The 23,829-nt window shown below is 35.8% G+C and overlaps 1 protein-coding gene across 10 annotated transcripts in view; it reads right to left on the reverse strand.

Moving 5' to 3' along the window:
- The window catches only part of RALGAPA1 (Ral GTPase activating protein catalytic subunit alpha 1), a 273,838-nt gene that overhangs the window by 180,099 nt on the left and 69,910 nt on the right, over nt 1–23,829 (reverse strand). For all 10 annotated transcript variants that reach the window (XR_007152890.1, XM_047862177.1, XM_047862172.1 and 7 more), the window contains exons 11-12: nt 14,050–14,247; nt 3,210–3,347 (exon numbers count right to left, since the gene is read on the reverse strand). Coding sequence is in view for 9 of the 10 variants with exons in the window: in XM_047862177.1 (XP_047718133.1) it covers nt 3,210–3,347; nt 14,050–14,247 (336 nt within the window). In the remaining variant the exon portion in view is untranslated. The remainder of the gene's footprint in view (nt 1–3,209; nt 3,348–14,049; nt 14,248–23,829) is intronic.

Genomic DNA, 23,829 nt, shown 5'->3' on the forward strand with positions numbered 1-23,829 from the left:
TAAACAGACTAAAATGGAAAAAAGGATGATCATCACAATGTACGCAAAAAAACCATCTAGCACTTACTATTTAAAAAAAAAAAAAACAGCAAACGAAGAAAAAAGGTAAAATTCCTTAATCTGAAAAAGAGCACATATCAAGAACTATAACAAATGATATAACAGCAATTAAACCTAAGAAGTACTGGCAAAAGCCAAGAATAAGACCAAAGTACTCGCTATCACCTCATTACCCCTGGAGGACCCAGTAAGTGCAAAAGGAAAGCTGGAAGAGGGCAGGGAGAGGATACAAAGGAATATAAATATGAATGTATTGTAAAAGGAAAGATAAAACAACTATGAGCAATTTGGGAGAAAAGCAGTCCAGACAAAAAAAAAAGCAAGTTTAAAGGACCTGAGGTGAAAGCCTACCTCGCATATTTAAGGAACAGCAAGGACTATAGACATAGAGTGGAGTGAAGAAGTGGGGAAGCAACTGGGTAATGATGTTGAGAAACAGAACCAGAGCATGTGGAGAACTTCTTACACTCACAGTGGTAAAAGAATGTTTTTCTTCTTACACTTTGCAGACCAATCCTATTGTAAAATACAATATAAACGAACTAACAGGAAAAAGGAAATGAAAAAACACATATAAAAATATAAACACAAACTTCATCAAAATCAAGAGATATATTAAATGACTTAAGTTTCTAAATTCTTACTCTCAATTTTTTAATTATCTTATAGTCTATGGGCCACATTCTGAGGAGCCTTGATGTAAAGCCTTATAGACCATTAGAAATACTTTTGCTTTTATGCTTAGTGATAATGCAAAACCAGTGGACAGGTTTGAGTAGAAAAACGACATGATCTGACTTAACAGCATCCCTCTGGCGACTGTGTTGAGAACATACTGGCGTGATGGGTGGGCAAGAGCAAAAGCAAGGATACTGATTAGGAGTTTACTGCAATAACTCAGATGAAAAATTATGGAGGCTTGGACACAAGAGGTAGCGTTGAGTGTTGAACAGCTAATAGATAGGAGTATTCTGCATACATTCTGAAGATGGCCAGGATTTGGTATCAAATTAGATGTAGGATATAAAAGAGACACAGGAGACAAGGTGGCTTGAACAACTGAAAAACGTGCTATAAATGAAACAAAGAAAACTGCAGCAACAGCATGTTTGCTGAGCAAGGTGAGAAGCCAAATTTTAGATGCATCAAGTTTGAGATGTCTATTAGATATCTAAGTGAAGATGCTACCTTGGCATTTGAATATTTGAGTTCAAGGCTCTTAGAGTTCAGACAAGAGGTCTCAGACTAGAAACAAAATTGTAGAAGTTGCAGTAAATAGCATTTAAAGCCAGAAGAATGGATGAGGTCAAACAGGAGAATAGAAAGATCCAAGACCTGATTCTTGGGCACTTCAACATGAATAGTCAGGGAGATATGAAAAAATCAGTAAAGGGGCACCTGGGTGGCTTGGTCGGTTAAGCGTCTGACTTCAGCTCAGGTCATGATCTCACAGTTCATGAGTTTGAGCCACACAGCTCTTTGCTTACAGCTCAGAGCCTGGAGCCTGCTTCGGATTCTGTGTCTCCCTCTCTCTTGCTCTCTCTGCCCCTACCCAGCTCATGCTCTGCACTCTCTCTCTCTAAAATAAATAAACATTAAAAAAATTTTTTTTAAAAACCAGTAAAAAATTCTGAGAAGTGACCACTGAGTTAGGAGAAATACAGGAGGGATGCTACTCTGAAGACCAAGTGAAGTTTTAATAGGGAGGGAATGGTCTATTCTGTCAAATGCTCCTGACAAGTCCAGTATGATTAGGATTGAAAAATGTACATCTGGGGGCGGCTGGGTGGCTCAGTCAGTTGAGCATCCATCTTCAGCTCAGGTCATGATCTCACGGTTGATGAGTTCGAGCCCCACATCGGGCTCTGTGCTGATAGCTCAGGGCCTGGAGCCTACTTCAGATCTGTGTCTCCCTCTCTCTGTGCTCCTCCCCCTGCTCACACTCTGTCTCTCTCTCAAAAATAAATAAATATTAAAAAAATAAAATAAATAAAAAGAAAAATGTACATCTGATTTAACAATGTGTATGTCACATGTGGCCTTGACAAGAACAGTCTGATTTAAAAAATGAATGACTACAATGAACTCCTACAAATCAATATGAAAAAGACAACCCAACAGAATAAGGGAAAAAGCATACAAATAGGCAATTCATAAGAAGATGCTCAATTTCAATGGTGATGAAATTAAATAAAAACAGGGAAACAGGGGCGCCTGGGTGGCGCAGTCGGTTGGGCGTCCGGCTTCAGCCAGGTCACGATCTCGAGGTCCGTGAGTTCGAGCCCCGCGTCGGGCTCTGGGCTGATGGCTCAGAGCCTGGAGCCTGCTTCCGATTCTGTGTCTCCCTCTCTCTCTGCCCCTCCCCCGTTCATGCTCTGTCTCTCTCTGTCCCAAAAATAAATAAACGTTGAAAAAAAAAAATTTAAAAAAAAAAAAACAGGGAAACATAAACTTAAAAAAATAACATTTCACATATATGAGGCAGCAAAATTAAAATCTAACTATATAGTGGGGAAGATACAAGGAAATGAGAACTCGCAAACACTACCAAAGAAAATGTAAATTATTATAATCACATTGGAGGACAATTTGGTAGTAACAGTAAAGTAAGGCGGATAATGTACAACTTCTCCAACCTGGTAGCTCCACTTCTGAGTATACAACCTAGGGAAATTCTCCCACAGAGTACAAAAAAAAAAAAAAACAACCCACAACCATATGTAAGAATGCTCCATGCAGCACTATCTGATAGTGAGAAATTGGAAACAACTTAAAAAACATCAACAGAAAAATGAGTTAAGTAAAATGTGAAATAACCATAAATTGCAATACCAGAAAGTAGCTAAAATGAATGAACTACAGCTATGTATCAACAACACATCTCAAAAACACGTTTAATACAAAAAGAAAGTACCAGATGACAGTACACCATGACACAATTTATATAAACTTTAAAGCTGTAATACATATATATTAGGAAGCTAAAGTTAAGGAAAAAACAAAATTAATATGTCCTAAGGATAACTGATAAACATGGGTACTGATTTTATTAAAAAATTATACTGTACACTGAAATACTTAAACATATATCTGAAATATTTAATGATTATTTTATTGTATTTTTAAAAAACAACCAAGAAGTGAACCACCTGCAAAACCGCCTGGGTACCAGCTCGTATGTTTTGTTCTGTGGCTTCTTCGGAGGCATTATGAAGAACATCTTGGTAGGTGCTATTTTTTGTCCAAGTAGAATTTCGAACATGATCAGCAACATCAGTCCCATTTTCCTGAAGAAAAATACCAAGTTTTTCATATTTCATTAAGAATGCTGCAACAAGATAATAAGCTGAAGAAGTAAACTGGAAATTATTGGGTCCTCCTACTAAGCATCTTCTCAAAATAAATGTTTCCTTTGATTACAAAAGCAATATATGTTCACTGTGAAAAAGGTTCTTCCCATTGACAAAAACAAAAAGAAAACAAAAAGTCATCCCTAAGAGACAGAAATTTTATCATTTCAGATATAGGGACATTTTTCTATGGATATAATGTATGAATCTCCCTTCTGTAACTCACACACTTAAGAATAGGATTATATTACAGTTCTGTAAAACATGAATTCCATTCTAAAGTAAATGACAGAATCCAAATAACTTATTTTTTAAAAATTTTTTAACGTTTATTTATTATTGAGAGACAGAGACACAGCATGAGCATGGGAGGGACAGAAAGAAGGGGAGACACAGGATCTGAAGCAAGCTCCAGGCTCTGAGCTGTCAGCACAGAACCTGACGCAGGGCTTGAACTAAGAAACCCCCAGATCATGACCTGAGCTGACGTCGGATGCTTAACTGACTGAGCCACCCAGGCACTCCTAAATAACTTGTTTTTTAATGTTTATTTATTTTTAAGAGACAGAGAGCATGAGTGGAGGAGGTGAAGAGAGAGAGGGGATAGTGGATCCAAAGCAGGCTCTGTGCTGACAGCAGCAAGCCTGACGCGGGGCTCGAATCCATGAACCATGAAATCATGACCTGAGCTGAAGTCGGACGTCAACTGACAGAGCCACCCAGGCGCCCTTGGAATCCAAATAAATAAATCAACAGAAAACAGTTTCTATTTGTTTTACTTTAGAGTATTAAAATTCTTATTACCCAAAGACAGAGAATATTAGGTACTTCAAACCACTAAGACTGTATCTTTCTGCCTGAGTGTTAGCTGTCAAACACCTTGCAGACTAAGGAGTTCTTTAGGTGAAAAGCCGCAAAAACAGACTCAGTTTTGTTCTCTTTTATTTATTAATTTTTGTTAAGTTTCTTTCTAGCTATTTTCTGCTTTTGGTCATTCCTCAACATCTTCAAACAGTCTCTTGTTTTTTTGAATATTCTGTCTAGAGCTTATAAGTGCAATATGCAGGGGATTTATTAGTCTAATACAAACTACTCTGCCATTACCGAAGTAATGGAAATCAGCTCTGTCTGCACAGCCAACACAATATACCACAGTATACTATACCCCTTCTCTTAAACCTCATAATCCTATGATCAGATATCTACTGAACATTTCTTCCTGAATGACCTAAAAGCACCTCCAACTCAAAATACTTAAAAGTTTATTAACCATGTCCTCCCCATTCTTACCAACCCCTCTAGGCACCATAGTCACCACCACCAAACTTGCTTTTGTAAAAATTCCTAGTCATATGTGAATGGCAACTACCCTGTTGCAAAAGAAACAAACTTGGGACATCTCCCCACTCCTCATTTCTCTCAGCCAATTAATCATCAAGGCATATTGATTTTACCATCGAAGCAGCTCATATCTGTCTTCTTCCTTGTATTTCCACTGCAATTTCCACTGTCCTGGGTACTTATGTCCCTTCTGAACATTGCTAATATTTCCTAACTAGTCTCCTTGCCTCCAATCTACCTTCCATTCTGGGCTTGACATGATCTTCTGAAATATATAACTATCCATGCCATTCTTCTATTCATAATCCTTCAAAGGCTTTCCATTATCTATAATGTAATCCAAGTCACTACAATGGCATATAAATTCTGGCATACACATATAGTATGTACATACAGAATGTATATATATAATATATATAGTTATGTACAGTAGATATATTTAGGATCTCTCACATCTTTGTAGATGCTATTCACACCATGTGGTTCCTTCCCTATTTGTTACATGCACTTCATATTATACTACCTCCTGCATGAAGATTTCTCTAAGCCTAAGTAGAGTTAGGTATTCCCTATTTCAGACTCTAGGATCATAGCAATATTCTTTTATAATATTTATTTTTCATGTTTGTCTTCTTGCTAAACCAGAAGTTATGTGAAGGTAGAAAAGATATCTTTTCATGTTTGTATCTCCAACATTGGTTCTCCATGAGGGTATTACAATATTTTACAGGGCACTCTAGGAGTTTGCTGTCACAAGAATGGAGAATATCACTGAGATTTAATAGGATGAGCCAGGGAATGTTAAACATATAACAAGATGCATGACAGTTTGCGCACACACACACACACACACACACACACACACACACACCACACACACGGTATTACATGTCTTTTAAGTATCTCACAGATACTAAGTGAATAAAAAAACACATGTATAATTATCCTAATCTGTAACAACTCCATTTTATAATTAAAACCAAATTTTAAATCATTATTATATATATTAAATTTATCAGAAATATAAATCAGTGATTTATAGTCGCTGACAGCTCAGAGCCTGGAGCCTGCTTCAGATTCTGTGTCTCCTTCTCTCTCTCTCTCTCTCTCTCTCTCTGCCCCTCCCCCACTTGCACTCGTCTCCCTCTCTCAAAAATAAACATTAAAAAAAATTTTTAAAAAAAGGAATTTATGCTTAAAGAATAAATGATACCAGGTACTCAAATTTCACTTCTCTGTCTTCCCTTCTCTTTTTTTCCTCTATGAGTAAACTCCAGTCTCATCATAGACCAGCTTATTCTGCACTTAAGGATTTTTTTTTTTTACACTGCAATGAGCAATAGTATGAAAATTTCCAAGAAAGAATTCAGAATATTCTGGGTTTGTGATAAGTACCAAACTCCTAGAATAAGGCAGGTTAAGGGAGAATTGTAGTTTGGTAAGCATCCTTAAGGAATATGTATTATAACATTCATTTTTATCTAATGCCAGTTTTATATATTATACCTTTTTTACTTAAGTATAATTGACATACAATTATTTATACAAGTTTCAGGTATACAACATGGTGGTTCGACATTTATATACATTATAAAATGATCACCACAATAAGTGGAGTTACCATCTGTCACCTTACAAAGTTATTATAATTCTACTAACTATATCCCCTATGCTGTACTTTATATCCCTGTGACTATTTTATAATTTGAAGTTTGTAGCTCTTAATCTCTTTCACCTATTTGGCTTATCTCTCCCACCTTTCCTCCCTCTGGCAACCACTGGCTGGTTCTCTATATTTATGAGTCTGGTCCTGTTTTATTTCTTTCATTTGTTTTGTTTTTTAGAATCTACATCTAAGTAAAATTAAATGGCATTTCTCTTTCCCTGACCTACTTCACTTAGCATAATACCCTCTGGGTCCATCCGTGTTGTCGTAAATTGCAAGATTTCATTCTGTTTTAGGTCTAAGTAACATCTATTGTGTGTGTGTGTGTGTGTGTGTTAACAGAGAGAGCACATTTTCTTTATCTATTCATCTACCAATGGGCACGGAGTTGTTTCCGTATCTTGGCTACTGAAAATGATGCTGCAATGAACATAGGAATGCATATATCTTTTTGAATTAGTGTTTTCATTTTTTCAGTTAAATATACCCAGAAATGGAATTAATGGATCATATGGTATTCTTATTTATAATTTTTCAAGTAATCTCCATACTGTTTTCCATAGTGCACCAATTTGCATTCCCACCAACAGTGCAGAGAGTTCCCTCTGCTCCACATCCTCACCAACACTTATTTCTTGTTTTTTGATACTACCATTCTCACATGTGTGAGGTGATACCTCACTGTAGTTTTGATTTGCATTTCCTTAATGATTAATGATGTTGAGCATTTTTTCATGTGTCTGTTGGCCCTATATCCTTCTTTAGAAAAATGTCTATTCAGGGTCTCTGTTCATTTTTTAATCAGATTGCTTGGGTTTTCTGGTGTTGAGTTGTAGGAGTTCTTTATGTATTTTGAATATAAACCCCTTATTGGATATATCATTTGCAAATATGTTCCCCCATTAGCTAGGAGGCAGTTTTGTTTTGCTGATGGTTTCCTTTGCTATGCAAAAGCTTTTCAGTTTAATGTAGTACCAACCATTTATTTTTGCTTTTATTGTCCTTGCATGAGGAGGCAGACCCCCCCAAAACAAACAAACAAAAGCAAAAACAAAAGCAAAAAAACATTACTAAGACAGATGTCAAAGAGCTTAATGCCTACGTTTTCTCTTAGGAGTTTTATGGTTTCAGGTCTTACACTTGAGTCTTTAATCCATTTTGAGTTTATTTTTGTGTATGGTGTAAGAAAGTGGTTCAGTTTTCCCACACACTTACTGAAGAAGTAGTCTTTTCTCCATTGTATATTTTTGCTTCTTCTGCCATAGATTTTTAAGTTTATTTCTGTATGCTGTGATTCAACTTATTTATTAGTTTTAACAGTTTTTTGATGGAATCTTTAGTGTTTTCTATGTATAGTATCATGTCATTTCCAAAGTTTTACTTCTTCCTTAACAATTTGGATGCCTTCTATTTCTTGTTCTCGTCTGATCACTGTGGCTAGGACTTCCAATACCATGTTGAATGAAAGTGGTTAAGAATAGACATCCGTATCTTGTTGTTCCTGATTTCAGAGGAAAAGCTCTCAGTTTTTCATCTTTAAGTATGATGTTAGCTGTGGGTTTTTCATATATGGCTTTTATCATGTTAAAGTATGTTCCTTTTTGCTGAGAGTTTTTATTATAAATGGTTGTTGAATTTTGTCAAGTGCTTTTTCTGCATCTATTGATATGATCCTATGGTTTTTACCCTTCATTTTGTTAATGTGGTATATCATGTTGATTTGCAAATGTTGAACCATCCTTGAATCCCCCAAATACCACTTGATCACGGTGAATGATTCTTTTAATGTACGTTGAATGCAGTTTGCTAATATTTTGTTAAGGATTTTTATATCTGTGTTCATCAAACATACTGACTTGTAGTTTTCTTTTTTTTGTATGGTCTGTGTCTGGTTTTAGTATCAGGGTAATGCTGGCCTCACAGAATGTATTTGGAAGGTTTCATTACTCTTCAGTTTTGGGGAATAGTTGGAGAAAAACAGGTATTAACTTTTCTTTAAATGTCTGATGGAATTTGCCTGTGAATCCATCTGGTCCTGGACTTTTGTTAGGAGTTTCTTGATTACTAATTCAATTTGGTTACTAAAAATTGTTCTGTTTAGAATTTCTATTTCTTCCTGATTCAGTTTTGGAATACTGAATGTTTCTAGAAACTTACTCATCTTGTAGGTTGTGCAATTTGTTGGCATATAATTTTTCAAAGTTGTCATATAATTTTTCATAGTCGTCTCTTACAAATAGCTTTTGTATTTCTGTTGTATCAGTTGTTGCTTCTTCCTCTTCATTTCTGATTTTATTTATTTAGGTCCTCTCTCTTTTTCTTGATAAGTCTAGTTAAAGTTACCAATTTTATCTTTTCAAAGAACCAGCTCTCAGTTTCATCATCTTTTCTATTGTATTTTTAGCCTCAGTTTCATTTATTTTTCCTTTCATCTTTATTTCTTCTACCAACTTTTGGTTTTATTCTTCTTGTTCTATCTAGTTCTTTTAGGTATAAAGTTAAATTGTTTATTTGAGATTTTTCTTGATTCTTCAGGTAGGCTTGTGTTTATACAAACTTCTTAAAACTGCTTTTGCTGTGTTCCAAAGATTGAGGAACATTGTCTTCGTTTTTATTTATCTCAAAGTATTTTTTTAATTTTTAATTTTTTTTTTTTTTTGAGAGAGAGAGCACACATGCCAGCAGAGAAGGGGCAGAGGAAGGGAGAATCTTAAGCAGGCTCAACACTCAGTGCAGAGCCTGATGTGGGGTTCAAAACCACAACCCTGGGAATCATGACCCAAGCCAAAATCAAGAGTTGGATGCTCAATCAACCAGGCCACACAGGTGCTCCCAAGGTTATTTTTTTTATTTCTTTGCTGACCCACTGCTTGTTTAGTCTCCATGTCTTTATGCTTTTTCCAGTTTTTCCTAATTTATTTCTAGTTTCATAATGTTGTGGTTGGAAAAGATGCTTGATATGATCTCAACCTTCTTACATTTACTAAGACTTGTTTTGTGGCCTAATACGTGATCTATCCTGCAGAATGTTCCATGAGCACTTATAAAAAATGTGTATTCTGTTGTTTTTCAATGGAATGTTCTGTACATATTTGTTAAGTCCATCTGATCTAATGTCTCACTCAAAGTCACTGTTTCTTTATTAAGTTTCTGTCTGTTGGGGTGCTGTGCCGACAGCTCAGGGCCTGGAGCCTGCTTCTGATTCTGTGTCTCCCTCTCTCTCTGCCCCTCCCCTGCTCACACTCTGTCTCTGTCTCAAAAATAAATACACATTAAAAAAAAATTTAATTTTCTGCCTGGACAATCAATCCATTGATGTAAGTGTGATGTTAATGTTCCCTATCACTGTATTACTGTCAATTTCTCCTTTATGTCTATTAATATTTAAATATTTAGATGCTCCTATATTGGATGCATGTATATTTACAAATACATTCTTTTGTTGAATTGCTTCCTTCATCATTATGTAATGCCCTTCTTCTCTTTTAGTCTTTGTTTTAAAGTTTATTGTGTCTGATACAAGTATTACTACTCCAGTTTTATTGATCATTTCCATTTGCATAGGATATCTCTTCCATCCCATCACTTTCAGTCTGTATGTGTCATATAGGCAACATACAAATGGGTCTTCTTTTTTAATCTATTTAGTTACTTTATGACTTTTGATTGAGCATTTACTCCATGTACATTAAAGTAATTACTGATAGGTATGTACTTATTGTCATTTTGTTCATTGTTTTCTAGCTGTTTTTGTAGTTCTCTGTTCCTTTCTTAGTGTCTTGCTATGTCTTGATGACTTTCCTCAGTATTATGCTTGGATTTCTTTATTTTTTGTGCACCTATCATAGGTTTTTTGCTTGTGGGTGCCATACATAAGGTTCGTGTATAACACCCCATGTATATAGTCATATATTTTAAGTTGAGGATCACTTAAGTTCAAATACATTCTAAATGCATTACATTTTTACCTCCCCTTCATCACGTATTAGGTATTTGACACCATATTTTACATGTTTTTTGCGTATCCCTTACCTATTTATTTTAAATGTAGCTGATTTGACTACTTTTTTCTTTTAACCTTCATGCTAGCTTTACAAGTGACTGACCTATTTCCTTTATTATATGTTTGCTTTTACCAGTTGTAGGAGTGCTGACAATACTGACTCCACCTGTGGCTCTCCATCTTGTTCATATTCATTCAATAACCTGTCTTGGGCTACATGTTCCAGGCCCTTAGAGATTAATATACATACTTTAAAAATGTCTTCCAAGGCTGGGATGGAGGGAGCCCGCTTTGGCCTCCCATGAATCTGTTAGAGATATCCCAGTCTTTTTCCTTCATGATGCACAGGTGGTACCACAAGATCTATTTAAAGGTTACCTGTCAATTAGGTGCATGCAAATCTTTTGAGGTGCATGCGAGCCCTTTAATCACATAATAACACCCTTCTGCGCATCTCTTGTCCCATAAAATATGTGGGCTTAAGGTCCAGACTCTGTGGAGAATAGCTGTACAGCACCTAAATCATTGTCTGCCTGACCCCTGGTCAGTAAGTTACAATAATAAAACTCTGTAAACCATATGGAGTTGCCTTCTTTGATTTCCAGTCTCAAAATGTTTTCTCAGTTTTGAGAATACTTTACTGTCCCTCCCCTACTTTCTCATACCAGTGAAATGTTTTCCTCCTTTCATAATTTTCTTACTTCTAGTTATGGCTTCTTCTTTTCTGCATAAAGATGTCATTTTAACATTTCCTGTAAGGCTGTGCTGTGTGATGAACACTTCTAACTTGTTTGTCTGAGAATGTCTCTCCAGTTCTGAATTATAGCCTTGCAGTATATTCTTACTTGCAGGTTTTTTCCTTTGAGCACATTAAACATTTCAAGCCACTCTCTTTAGGCCTGCGAAGTTTTTGCTGAAAACACAGTTCAGAGTCTTATAGGTAGGTGTTCCCTTGTATGTAAGTTGCTTTTATCTTACTGCTTTTAAAATTGTCTCTTTGGGGCACCTGGGTGGCTTAGTCAGTTAAGCATCTGACTCTTGATTTTAGTTCAGGTCATGATCTCACAGTTTGTGGAATCCAGCCTTGCATCAGGCTCCATGCTGACGGCATGGAGCCTGCTTGGGATTCTCGCTCTCCCTCTCTCTCTGCCCCTCCCTGGCTGGCATGTGCACACACACACACAGTCTCTCAAAATAAATTAAAAAAACTTATAAAAAATAAAAATAAAAATAAAATTCTCTATCTTTAACTTATGGCATTTTAATTCTTATGTGTCTTGTGTGGACATCTTTGGGTTCATCCTATTTGGGGCTATCTATGCTTCCTGAACGTGGATGTCTGTTTCCTGCCCCAGGTTAGGAAAGTTCTCAGCTGTTATTTCTTCAAATAAGCTCCTTTCTCACTCCCTTCTTTTGGGACCCACTATAATGCAACTGTTAATACTTTCAATGTTGCTCCAGAGGTCCCTTACCTTATCTTACATAAAATTATTTTTCCTTTTGCTGCTCAACTTGGATGATTTCCACTATTCTGTCTTCCAGATCACTGATCCATTCTTCTGCATTCTCTTCCTGAGTGTTGATTCCCTCTGGTGTATTTTTCATTTGAGTTATAGTATTCTTCAGCTCTGATTTTTTTTTTTCAACGTTTATTTATTTTTGGGACAGAGAGAGACAGAGCATGAACAGGGGAGGGGCAGAGAGAGAGGGAGACACAGAAACGGAAACAGGCTCCAGGCTCTGAGCCATCAGCCCAGAGCCTGACACGGGGCTCGAACTCACGGACCGCGAGATCGTGACCTGGCTGAAGTCGGACGCTTAACCGACTGCGCCACCCTGATTTTTTAAAAAATATTTTCTATCTCTTTGTTGAAGTTCTGAATTTATCCACTCTGCTCCTAAATTCAGTGAGCATCTTTATGACTATCACTTTTAACTCTTTATCAGGTAGATTGTTTAATTCCTTTTTAGTTATTTTTCTGAGATTTTTTTTTTCTTATTCTTTCATTTGGAACATATTCCTGTTTCCTCATTCTGTCTGACTCTGTGTTTGCATTAGGCAACACATTAGGCAGTAGGTCAGCTACATCCCCTGTTCTCAAAGGTAGCAGCCTTGTGTGGAAGGTGTCCTCTGGGGTCCAGAGGCACAATCCCCTCCCCTGCCATCACCAAAACCAGGTGCTCTTCTCTGTGTGCAGCATGCACCCTTCAGTTGTGAATGAGCTCTGACTGCTTGGACATTCTGGTAGGCAGGGCCTGTTGGTTGCAGTGCCCAGGCAGGACTGCTATAGGTGCACTGGTGGGAGGAGTTGGACCTTGGCACAGCTGGCTGAAAGGCCCAGGCATGATACTGTGCGTGTGCTGGTAGACAGGACCAGTCTCTCATTTCCCCAGGGCAGGAGTCACTTTGGAGGGACACCAGTCCCAGTCAATGCTGCCCACTGGGTGTGGCAGGGTGGGAGCAGCTTAAGAGGGAGTCTGCTGGAAGGGTGGACTGGTTTTGCAGGGGAATGCCATGGTGGGGCAACTGGTGCTAGCAATGTAGGTGGAGAGTGTCAGAACTGGAGCCCTTAAGATTGCTAGCTAAATAAGGGCAAGAAAATGGTGCCTACTAGTGTTTCCATTTCCAAAGAAAAGTCCCTACAGACCCCTGCCCCTCCAGCATATGCCCTAAAATTAGTCAATAAATATCCTTCATGTATAGCTCAGGTGCTCTGCAAACTGCTGCCTCTGTGCTGGGTGTGAGTGAGACTGTGTGCGGGACCTTTAAGAGCATTATCTCAGTTTCCTATAGTCCTCCCCAACCAGCACCCCCCACCCACACCAGCTGTCCCAGACTTAAGGCCCAATGATTTTGAAAGCTCCTAAAGTTAAGTTCTGCTGACTTTCAAAGCCAGACATTGTGGGGGCTCATTTTTCCTGTGCAGATCTCCTGGGTGTGGGTGTACAATGTGGGGCTCAATCCCCTTGCTCCTCAAGAAAGGAACCTCTGTGCCTGTGCTATCAAACCACTTGTGGGTTGCTGGGCGGGAGGTTTGGTTCCCAACCTGACTACCTCTCTGCCACACTTACCCTTCTCAAGGTGGCTTTTTCTTTCTTCTTTTTTAAAGTAAGCTCTACATACCTAGCATGGGGCTCAAACTCACAACAGTGAGATTAAGAGTCACATGCTCTACCAACTAAGCCAGCCAGGCATCCCATATTTTTTTCATTTATCTTTAGCTATGCAAGAGCTGGTCTCCTAGTCCTCAGGTCTTTCTCTGTGAGTGTCCCTTTGTATGTAGTTGTAGCCGATATGTCCATGGGAAGAGATGAGCTCAGGATCTTCCTGTACTCTGCCACCTTCTTATTAGTCTCAATTATTACACCTTTTATAATGGCATCTAATTTTGATCTAGACAATGAATTAAAGAATCAGTATATAACCTCAATATTAATTTTTCAAAGTTGTGACATCAAAGAGCTTTAAGACAGGGTAACTGAGGTAACTACCATATTACCTAAGCTGCAAAATATATTAAAAGGTATCTTTAACTTCCTATTAAATATATGTATGTTCATGTGTTATACTTTCATGAAAGTCTCATCTATTAAACTTATACTAAAATATGTAAGTATTATCAGTTTACCTCTTCTCTCTTTTCTCCTTCTTCCATTGAAATAACATGGTCTGTGACATTGTCAATACAAGGTAAGTCTGAAGAGGAGATCACAATTTCTTCAGGCTCTTGCATAAACAAAGGTTTTTCTTCTTGCTGGATCCATTCTTGATATACTTTCACCACTTTTCTCATAGCTGCTGCTTCACAAATTGGTAATAAAAATGCCTAGTGGAAAAAAAGAAAACATACATGGTGATACTTTTTTCTTTGCCACAAACCGCTAATACATGCATTTTTTATCTTGTTATAAATTACGATATAAATGACTCTTAAAAAGTCAATCAATTCATTGTCAGAAAGAGACTTTTGTCTCCAAATAATTTGTATATACGATGACACAGAAATGCTTTTGGTAGGGGCACCTGGTTGGCTCAGTCAGGACAGCATGCAACTCTTGATCTCCAGGTCGTGAGTTCAAGCCCCATGTTGGGTGTAGTGATTGCTTAAAAATAAAATCTTAAGAAAAAGAAATGCTTTCGGTAGATAGACACAGATTTCAAGTGCAAGAAGCCAAGATTTGTTTCAATTGTGCTATCTCAGAAGGAAAATATTCGTTTCATGAAATAACTATGCTCCTACAAAGCTTAATATAAATATCACTTTTGATAATATACATTTGTAACTTATTATTTTTTTAGATTACCACTACAATAAACTTTGATATGGGAACTTAATTAAAATTAAATCTGACTCCAAGAAGTAATACAAATTACATGTAAAAGGCAACTATACGCATATAAAGAAAAAACATGGCAGTTTTATTTCATTTTACATATAATAAAGTTAAATAAGTTAAATAATAAGGCAAATACTTAAAATATTAAAAGGAATATCTTACAATTATTCTTTCCTTTATGTACTTTTCTGGGTTGCTTTAACTTTAAAAAAAAGTAAACATTTTCATCACAAAAATGTAACATATTCACAATAAAAAAACTTTTTACACAATTCAGGCAGGCAAAAACAAAACAGTAAAAATACCCTTTTTTTAAAAAAAAAATTTAACGTTTATTTATTTTTGAGAGACAGAGACAGAGTGAGTGGGGGAGGAACAGAGAGAGAGAGAGGGAGACCCAGAATATGAAGCAGGCTCCAGGCTCTGAGCTGTCAGCACAGAGCCCGACGCGGGTCTCGAACTCACAAGCCATGAGATCATGACCTGAGCTGAAGTCAGATGCTCAACTGACTGAGCCACCCAGGGGCCCCAACAGTAAAAATACTCTTAATCTCACTACCCAAATTCCTTTCTTTATGCATGTTTGTGTTCATGTGGTTACATTTTTACTGGACTTTCTCTTTACACACAGAAATGGAATTAAATTGCTTTTAATTTTTCCTTTTACAACCAGTACCTATTAACTTCAACTCTAAAAGCCACAAGACCTTTACCTAAAACCCTGGCACTTCCTCCTATAGAGCTATTAGTAGGTATATTTAATAATTATCATGGGGTCAAGTACTTTATCTGAATGAAACTAACCAAGAAAATCAGCTTTCCAAGATAACGATGAAAAGTTAATGTGTAATATCAACAGGACATTTAATGCAGTTTTGGTAACTTTTATTTATTTGCTGTTGTTAATTCCCTAGCAATTTACATACTTGCTACTTTCTTTTATCTAAAAAAACAAACCCACTCCCAAACTCTCATTCTCATATTCTAGCAGCTTAATGGTCAATGATATGATTTGGATCATCACTGTCTGCTCTAAGAAGCATTCTTAATTGCAGCATTCATAATTGCATTCATAATTGCAGCAACATCTCAGCTTTCTTAAAAAGGTTCAAAGTATAGGGGCACCTGGGTGGCTCAGTCGATTAAGAGTCCAACTTCGGCTCGGGTCATGATCTCATGGTTTGTGGATTCAAGCCCCACACGTCGGGCTCTGTGCTGACAGCTCAGAGCCTGGAGCCTGCTTTGGATTCTATCTCCCTCTCTCTCTCTCTGTCCCTCCCTTGCTCACTTTCTCTCTCTTTCTCAAAAAAATAAAATATGTTATAAAAAAAAAAAAAGTTCAAAGTATAAGAAAAAAATCTCAATCTCAAAAGTTTTATTCTCAGATACTGAAAAATGAATTTTTAAAATTAGCATGAAAACCCTCTGTAGTTTTTGCTCAATTTTACTATTAACCTAAAGCTGATCTAAAACATAAAGTTTTAATCATTTAAAAAATATTAATAATATCCAGAGCTGGTATTTATTAATGCATAAACTGTCACACCATATCCCAAGTGGCCTAATGAATTTACTAAAACCCAGAGTGTATATAACCTTTGTCCTTGTAAGCTCTAAAGTCTGATTTTGCCAACACACTAACTATGAATCTTATGGAAAGACTGAGATTAGCCATGGCTAAAAAAACAGATGCACAAAAACCAGAGTGCCGATTTATACATTTACAACGAGAAATAACTGTCACAGAAACCAGAACATTCAAAACCATACATCAGCACCTTGTCTCTATGAAGAAGCACCAATCACGTCACTTATTAACTGATAATAAGTTATCATTCAAAAAACATATTTAAATCTATATGTTCAGCAAATTTTGTTTGTAGATAGACCTACAAGAGGTCATCTCCAGTTTTGATTCTATGACCATAAAACTACGACACAAACAAAAACTACATGGAGATGGAATAAAAACAACAGGAGAAAGAAAAATCAAATATTTAACAGTATTAGCTGAAGATAATCTGATCCAGTTTTGTGAATTTGGTAGCTATGACTCTCTTCTTCAGTGAATAAACAATAAAACATGATCTCTGAATTTTTAATATTTTTTTTATTATTAACCAACCCAGATTATGATAAACACATTCTTTAAGATAAATCAAGTACAGTGAGCATTCAGCAGACCCGGGAAATTTTGTCTTCTTTTTTATTTTTTTCTTTAACTTAAAAAAAAAATTTTTTAATGTTTATTTTTGAAAGAGAGAGAAAAAGAGAGAGACTGACCGAGTGGGGGAGGGGCAGAGAGAGAAGGAGACACAGAATTGGAAGCAGGCTCCAAGCTCTGAGCTTGAGTCAGCAGAGAGCCCGACGAGGGTCTCAAAGTCGCAAACAGTGAGATTATGACCCAAGCCAAAGTCCAATGCTTCACTAACTGAGGCACCCAGGCATCCCACTGTCTTCTGAAAGCAGCGGTTTGCATTTTGGTCTCAGAACCCCTACCCTACTATATGTTAACACAAATAACAGGTTTTCCAAAATACATTGCTTTACATTTTTGCAAATATCATTAACGTTTAGCTTAATAAAAGACAGTGGGGGGACACTTGGGTGGCTCAGTCAATTAAGATCTGACTCTTGATTTCAGCTCAGGTCACGATCTCAAGATCCTGAGATGGAGCCTGCTTGGGATTCTCTCTCTCCCTCTCTCTCTGCCCTTCCTCTGCTCACTGCCCCCTCCCTCAAATAAATACACATTTAAAAATAAATAAATAAATGGGAGACAGTTGGATTCTCTTATCTGCTTGTTTCTGCATTCAATCTGACACAATATCACATATCAGGTATCTCTGGAAAACTTTACTTCACACTCATGAAAAAATGACAGTGAAAAAAGTAAATAAAATTTTATTTTGTCATGAAAATAGTTTTGACTTCCCAGAAGCCTCAAACCACAGTTTTCAATCTATTGCCTTAAAGTGACTTTGCAGAAAAAAAATTTACACACACATATAATTATATACATATGTATGAAGTATTATATATGTAGGTATTATCATATACAGATATAATTATACATATACAGACATAAATATATAATGCCTGGAGTGCATATATGCCTTTCTATTGAACATAGAGAATAACTTTATCATTTCAAATGATTTGGGGGATTTTATGCTTTATAGTTGTATCTTTGTTTTAAAGACAAATAACAATATAAATATCTTCATCTGAGGTAAAACTCAATCATTACACTGGCCCTAAAATAACATCATCAACTATATAACAAATTATTTCAAGAGTTAGTTTCTAGAAATAAATGTTAGCCCTCAGGTAGCACTAATAAAGTACCTGGTACTCAACAGTTACAGAACTTCTTGATTCATTCACCAAATATTTATTAGGTGCCTACTCTATGCCAGGCACTGAGGATATGATGAATGAATATGAGAAGTATTCATGGAGGGTAGAAAAAAAGATTAAAATTTTAAAAATAATTTTTAAATAAATATAAAACTCAGGAGAGGTACTATGAAGAAAATAATTTTCAAAAACATCATAAAAAGATACTTACTATGTGTGTGTATGTGTGCATGTGTCTGTGTGTGTGCATATGCATACAGGTGCATCTATTTTTGGGTGGTCATGGAAGACTTCTCTGGTGTAGCCATATTTAAAAGTAATAAAAGATGAGTATCAGGTTAGAAAAAAAAGGGATAAAGGGTAAAGAGGAAAGAAAGGAGGGTTGAAGGATGGAAATTCAGATAGGGAAAACAGTAATTGTGAAAGCTTTGAGGATGATAATTTTGAGAAACATTAAGTAAACATATTTCTACTAAACTTATTTGCCTATACAAAGACTTGTGCTCTAGCTGGGACTGCTAGGGGCAAAGTCATTACATGGTCATATACCTGATAATTAATGGAGTATTTTATCTATAGTGTGGAACATCTGAGCCTTCAAAGTAAGGAAAGAAACTATTTCACAAATTCTCAATTTTGAAAATTTATCAGCATTACTGCAAGTAAAAATAGCTTTCCCACTATATACCTAATCTTAGAAATTAATCCCTTTTCAAAACATGAATGATCCATTGGTGTCACCATCCTCAAATTTATTTTTCCTTAAGTTTTGCCTTAAAAATCACTTAAAAAATAATTATCAGAATAAAAACATCTCCGAGGACTTCAGTCTCCAGCAATATCATTTAAAAGATATCCTGGAATCTTCCTGCATAGAACACCTAAAAACTGTCACATCAAAAAATCCAACAGACCTTTTTAAATGAATGGCTCAGCTTGTAAGGATATTCTGAGTCTAGACCAAAATGTGTGTATTAATCCAGACAGCAAGTGAGCAATGAAGCTGCTGGCTATTGCCCTGGATAGCCTAGAGTGTTGGGTTTAAATAGTTACCTGTTCAGAGGGGAGAGACAGATCAGGCTCCTATGTGTAAAACTGACACCAATGTAGGCAACCTGAATACAAAGGTGAGCTAGGAGGGGAAGGCAAAAAATCTCAACTCCAGAGAAGAGTCAATGAGGAAACCTGTCTACTGACTTAGTGTAGGGGAATAGGAGGGAAGAACACCCTTTCCTGCAAATTCATATTCTCAGGCTGATCATCACATAACTTTGAGTGGTGCAAAGTAGGAAGAATCATAAACTGAGAATTATAATTTAAAGTAAACCGAGGCTGGGATGCCTGGCTGGCTCATTTGGTAGAGTATGTGACTCTTAATCTCAGGGTCATGAGTTCAAGATCTACACTGGGCATACAATAGAGCTTACTGAAAAGTTAAAATAAAATTAAATTAAAAATAAATAAAGTAAACCAAGGTTGACAGGATCACCAAATACCTGGGAGAAGCAAGAGCATTTCTTCTGTAGAGGAACACATCTTTCAACCCAAGTTTCAAATTAATTCCCACAAAATTCCACAGAAATGTAAATCCGTAACACAAAAACCCAAAATAAACAAACAGGGGTGAAAACAGAAACAACAACCAAGAAGGCCAAAACTACAAAAACTAGCTGATAGAGGTAGTAGAATAAGGAATATAAAATGAACATTTTTAACATGTTTTACTTAAGAAAATGAATATGAATAAAGAATGAATGAGCCACTGCAAAAAGGGACTAGGGCAGATGTGAAAAATAAGCAAATGCAAATTAAAAAAATTCAAATATAAAGAGCATTATTAAAAACTCAATAAGGGGAATTCTGTTTCCAAGAGTATGGTGGACTAGTAACTCAACAAACCTTCTGATTGAAAAATCAAAATGTATATTAAAAATACATTTAATCTTTTTGTTATTTTAATTTTTTTGTTTATTTATTTACATAGAGTGTGAGAGGGGAAGGGAGAGAAAGAGAGGGAGAGAGACCAAGCAGGTTCAATGCTTAGCATGGAGCCGGACATGGGGCTCAACCCCATGACCCCAAGATCATGACCTGAGTCGAAATCAAGAGCTGGATGCTTAACCAACTGAGCCACCCAGGTGCCCCAACTTTAATCTTTTTAAATGCATTGATAAGCCAAAAAGCAGAAAAAAATACTCAAAAATAAAAACCTATATGAAATCCAAACTCAGTGAGCTAAGTTTTAGGAGGAGCAAGAAAGCTGGCTTTCACTCTGAGTGGAACCAATTACTTTGGTTTCCATGGACCTATTGTGCCAAAGCAGGGAGAACAACAGGAAAACTAAACAAAGTCAGAACTACATACTGTCAGTGCAATGCTGAATGAGAAATAAACCCAACCATTAAAAGTTTGTAAAGAAAACTGCCCATACCTAGATGCAGAGTAGATAACAATGACAACAAAAATCTCCCCAGACACACTGTAACTAAAAGCTAGCCTTAACATAGTTTTATATTCTGTGTTCATATTATGTGGCTAGCTTGAACCTCAAATCAAGGATTCAGTTTAACGACAGGTTGTTAGTGTCTCTTTGCACCTAGAAGCAGCAAATGCAACTCATTTCTGAGAGAATCAACCTTTAATAAACCAAATCAGCAAATAAAGATGTAAGATGAAAAAGCTCAGAGTCAAAATCCTAAATTTCTGAAATCATGAAATATTGGAAGAAACCTTAAGAGAATACACCACAATAAGAAAGAGAACATAGAAACAAAATATGGTATGATCAGATCTACAAACACCTCAGGAATATTACAATGATCAATCAATATAAAATAACTACGTTTAGTATAAATAAGTAAAACATAAGAACTAGAAACAATAAAATTGAGCAGACTTGCCAATTTCCAGAAGCAGTTGTAATTAAAAAGGAAGTACCCAGAATGTAGCATAGAGAGACAAAGGGATGGAAAATATGAATGAGAGGTTAACAGACACTTAAGGTAAAAAAGATCTAACATACATCTTGTCAGAGTCCCGGAAAGACAAGAAATAGATGGGACAGAGGCAATATTTAAAGCGATAATGGCTGAAAATTTTCCAGAATTGCCAAAATATATTAATCCATAAATGAAGTATGCCTAAAATATCCCCTAAAGAATAAATGAAAGGAAACCTAGATCTGGGCATACCACAGTAAAATGTAAAATGCCAAATACTAAAAGAAGATATTAAAAAGAGCCAGAGCAAAGATAGCTGACTTATTAGTTCAACTGCTGGTTGACATCTCAACGGCAACAACGTTAAAACAAACAGTGGGAAAGTATCTGAGTATCTAAAATGTGCTGGGTGAAAATAATTGTTAATCTAGAAATCTATGTCCAGTAGAAAAAGTCTTTCAAAAATAAAAGACATTTTCAGACAGGCAAAAATTTTTAGTATTTGATACCAACAGACAGCCACTAAAATGATGAATCATCCACTAAGTGATGAACTTCATTCAAGCAGAGGAAAGTGATTCTAAAAAATCTGGAAGGGAAGACATCATAATCACAGAAAATGATAAACAGATAACTAAACGTAAATCAATACTGAATGCACAGAACAATAATAATACTGTAGTTACACCACAACCACATAAAACAGAACTGAAGTATTCAATAATAACAGTAGGTTAAGTTGGGGGGGGGGGGAATTAAGAGTAATAAGGTTCTAAGATCCTTGTACTGATTAGAAAAAGGGTAAAAAATAACTTTAGTCCTTGGAAAGTGAATTATGTATGTTAAAATTTATACAATAATCACTGAAGAAAAAGAAATAGAATATAACTTTCAAACCAAGTAACAGTAAAAGGATACAAAGTGAAAAAGTATCAATTAAAAAGAAAGCAAAAAATAAGACAATAACACAAAAGAAATACAGACATGGTAAAAAAAAAAATAGAACAAAATAAGATGCTACCAATAAATCCAAACATAACAATAATTATAATAAATATAAATATTCCATTTAAAAGACAAAGATTTTTAAAAATCAAACCATATTTACAAGAGGCATACAAAATCTAATGATATAAAAGAGTTAAAAATTAAGATTGTTTAAAAAAATGTACGAGGCTACTTTTTTTTTCTTTCTTTCTTTTTTTTTTTTTAACAGGGGGCTTGAACTCATGACCCTGAGATCAAGAGTTCCATGCTCTATCCACTGAACCAGCCAGCCACCCCAGAGGGTAGTTCATAATAAAAAGAAAGTTAGGGCACCTGGGTGGCTCAGTCAGTTAAGCATCCAACTCTTGGTTTCGGCTCAGGTTACGATCTCAGTTAGTGAGTTCCAGTCCCGTGTTGGACTCTGCATTGCCAGCATGGAGCCTGCTTGCAATTGTTTCTCTCTTCCTCTCTCTCTGTCCCTTCCCTGCTCGCTCGCTCTCTCTATCTCAAAATAAATAAACTTAAAAAAAAAAGTGGTATAAATCCACTAATAGTAAATAAAATAGACGTTATGCAAAAATAATTTTTGTAGGTGAAAAGGGCCATAAAAATAAAATGTTTAATTCACATTCAAAAAAATTTTTTAGGTTTATTTATCTTGAAAGAGAGAGAGCAAAGTGGGGGAGGAACAGAGAGAGAGAGAGAGAGAGAGAGAGAGCGAGCGAGCCCCAAGCAGGCTCTACACTGTGCAGAGCCCAACATGGGGTTCGAACTCATAAACCATGAGATCATGACCTAAGCCAAAAACAAGAGTCAGATGCTTAAACAGCTGAGCCACATTTAAATATAAAACTTTCAACTTGTATGTATTTAATTATTAATTATACAGCTTGAAAATATACAAAGAAAAATTTATGGAGCTACAAAGATAAACCTGACAAATCATCAGAGTATAAGACTTCCATAACTGTAAGATCAAACTGACCAAAAACCTTTAGTAAGGATATAGAAAAGTTCAGACGTTAATGGTCACTGAACTCAACAGAGAAGCATACATTCTTTCCAAGCACACAGGACATTTATGAGAAATGACTGCATTCTGAGCCATAAGTTTCAATTCATTGTAAATAACTAGTATCATACAGACTATATTCTCTAAAAGAATCACATCAAAATTTGTAAGAAAAAAAAAACCCAGAAAACTGTTTGGAAGACACAAATTGATAAATATTGCAAAGGTCAAAGAAGGTATTAACATGAAAATTAGAAAATATTTACATGTGAATAATAACAAAAAATGCTATACACCAAAATTTGTAAAATATAGATAAAACAGTACATATGGTAAATTAATAGCCTCAAAAATCATTTGAGAAAAATGTGAGACTAAAATTAATTAGCTAGGGAAAAAAAACACAAAATCAAGTAGAAAGATGAAATAACAAGGAGCAAAAAATAATAAAACAGAAAAACAAGTATAAAACAGAGAGGACTAACAGCCAAAAGCTCATTCTTGAAAAGACTAATAAAATGACAAATCTCTAGCAAGAATCATTAAAAAAAAAAAAAAGACAAATAAATAGTAACAGGAATGAAAAGGAGGAACATGAATATAAATGCTTCAGAGATTAAAAAGTTTATAAAAGAATCTAATGAACTTTTTGTCAAATCTGAAAACAAATGCAATGAACAAATTCCTAGAAAAATAAACTTATACAAAGTTTATTACTCGAAAACCCGAATAGTTCTATAAGCTTGCTTTGATTTCTCCCACAAGTAAATTAT

The sequence above is a fragment of the Prionailurus viverrinus genome, chromosome B3, assembly GCF_022837055.1.
Source record: "Prionailurus viverrinus isolate Anna chromosome B3, UM_Priviv_1.0, whole genome shotgun sequence".
Lineage (NCBI taxonomy): Eukaryota > Metazoa > Chordata > Mammalia > Carnivora > Felidae > Prionailurus > Prionailurus viverrinus.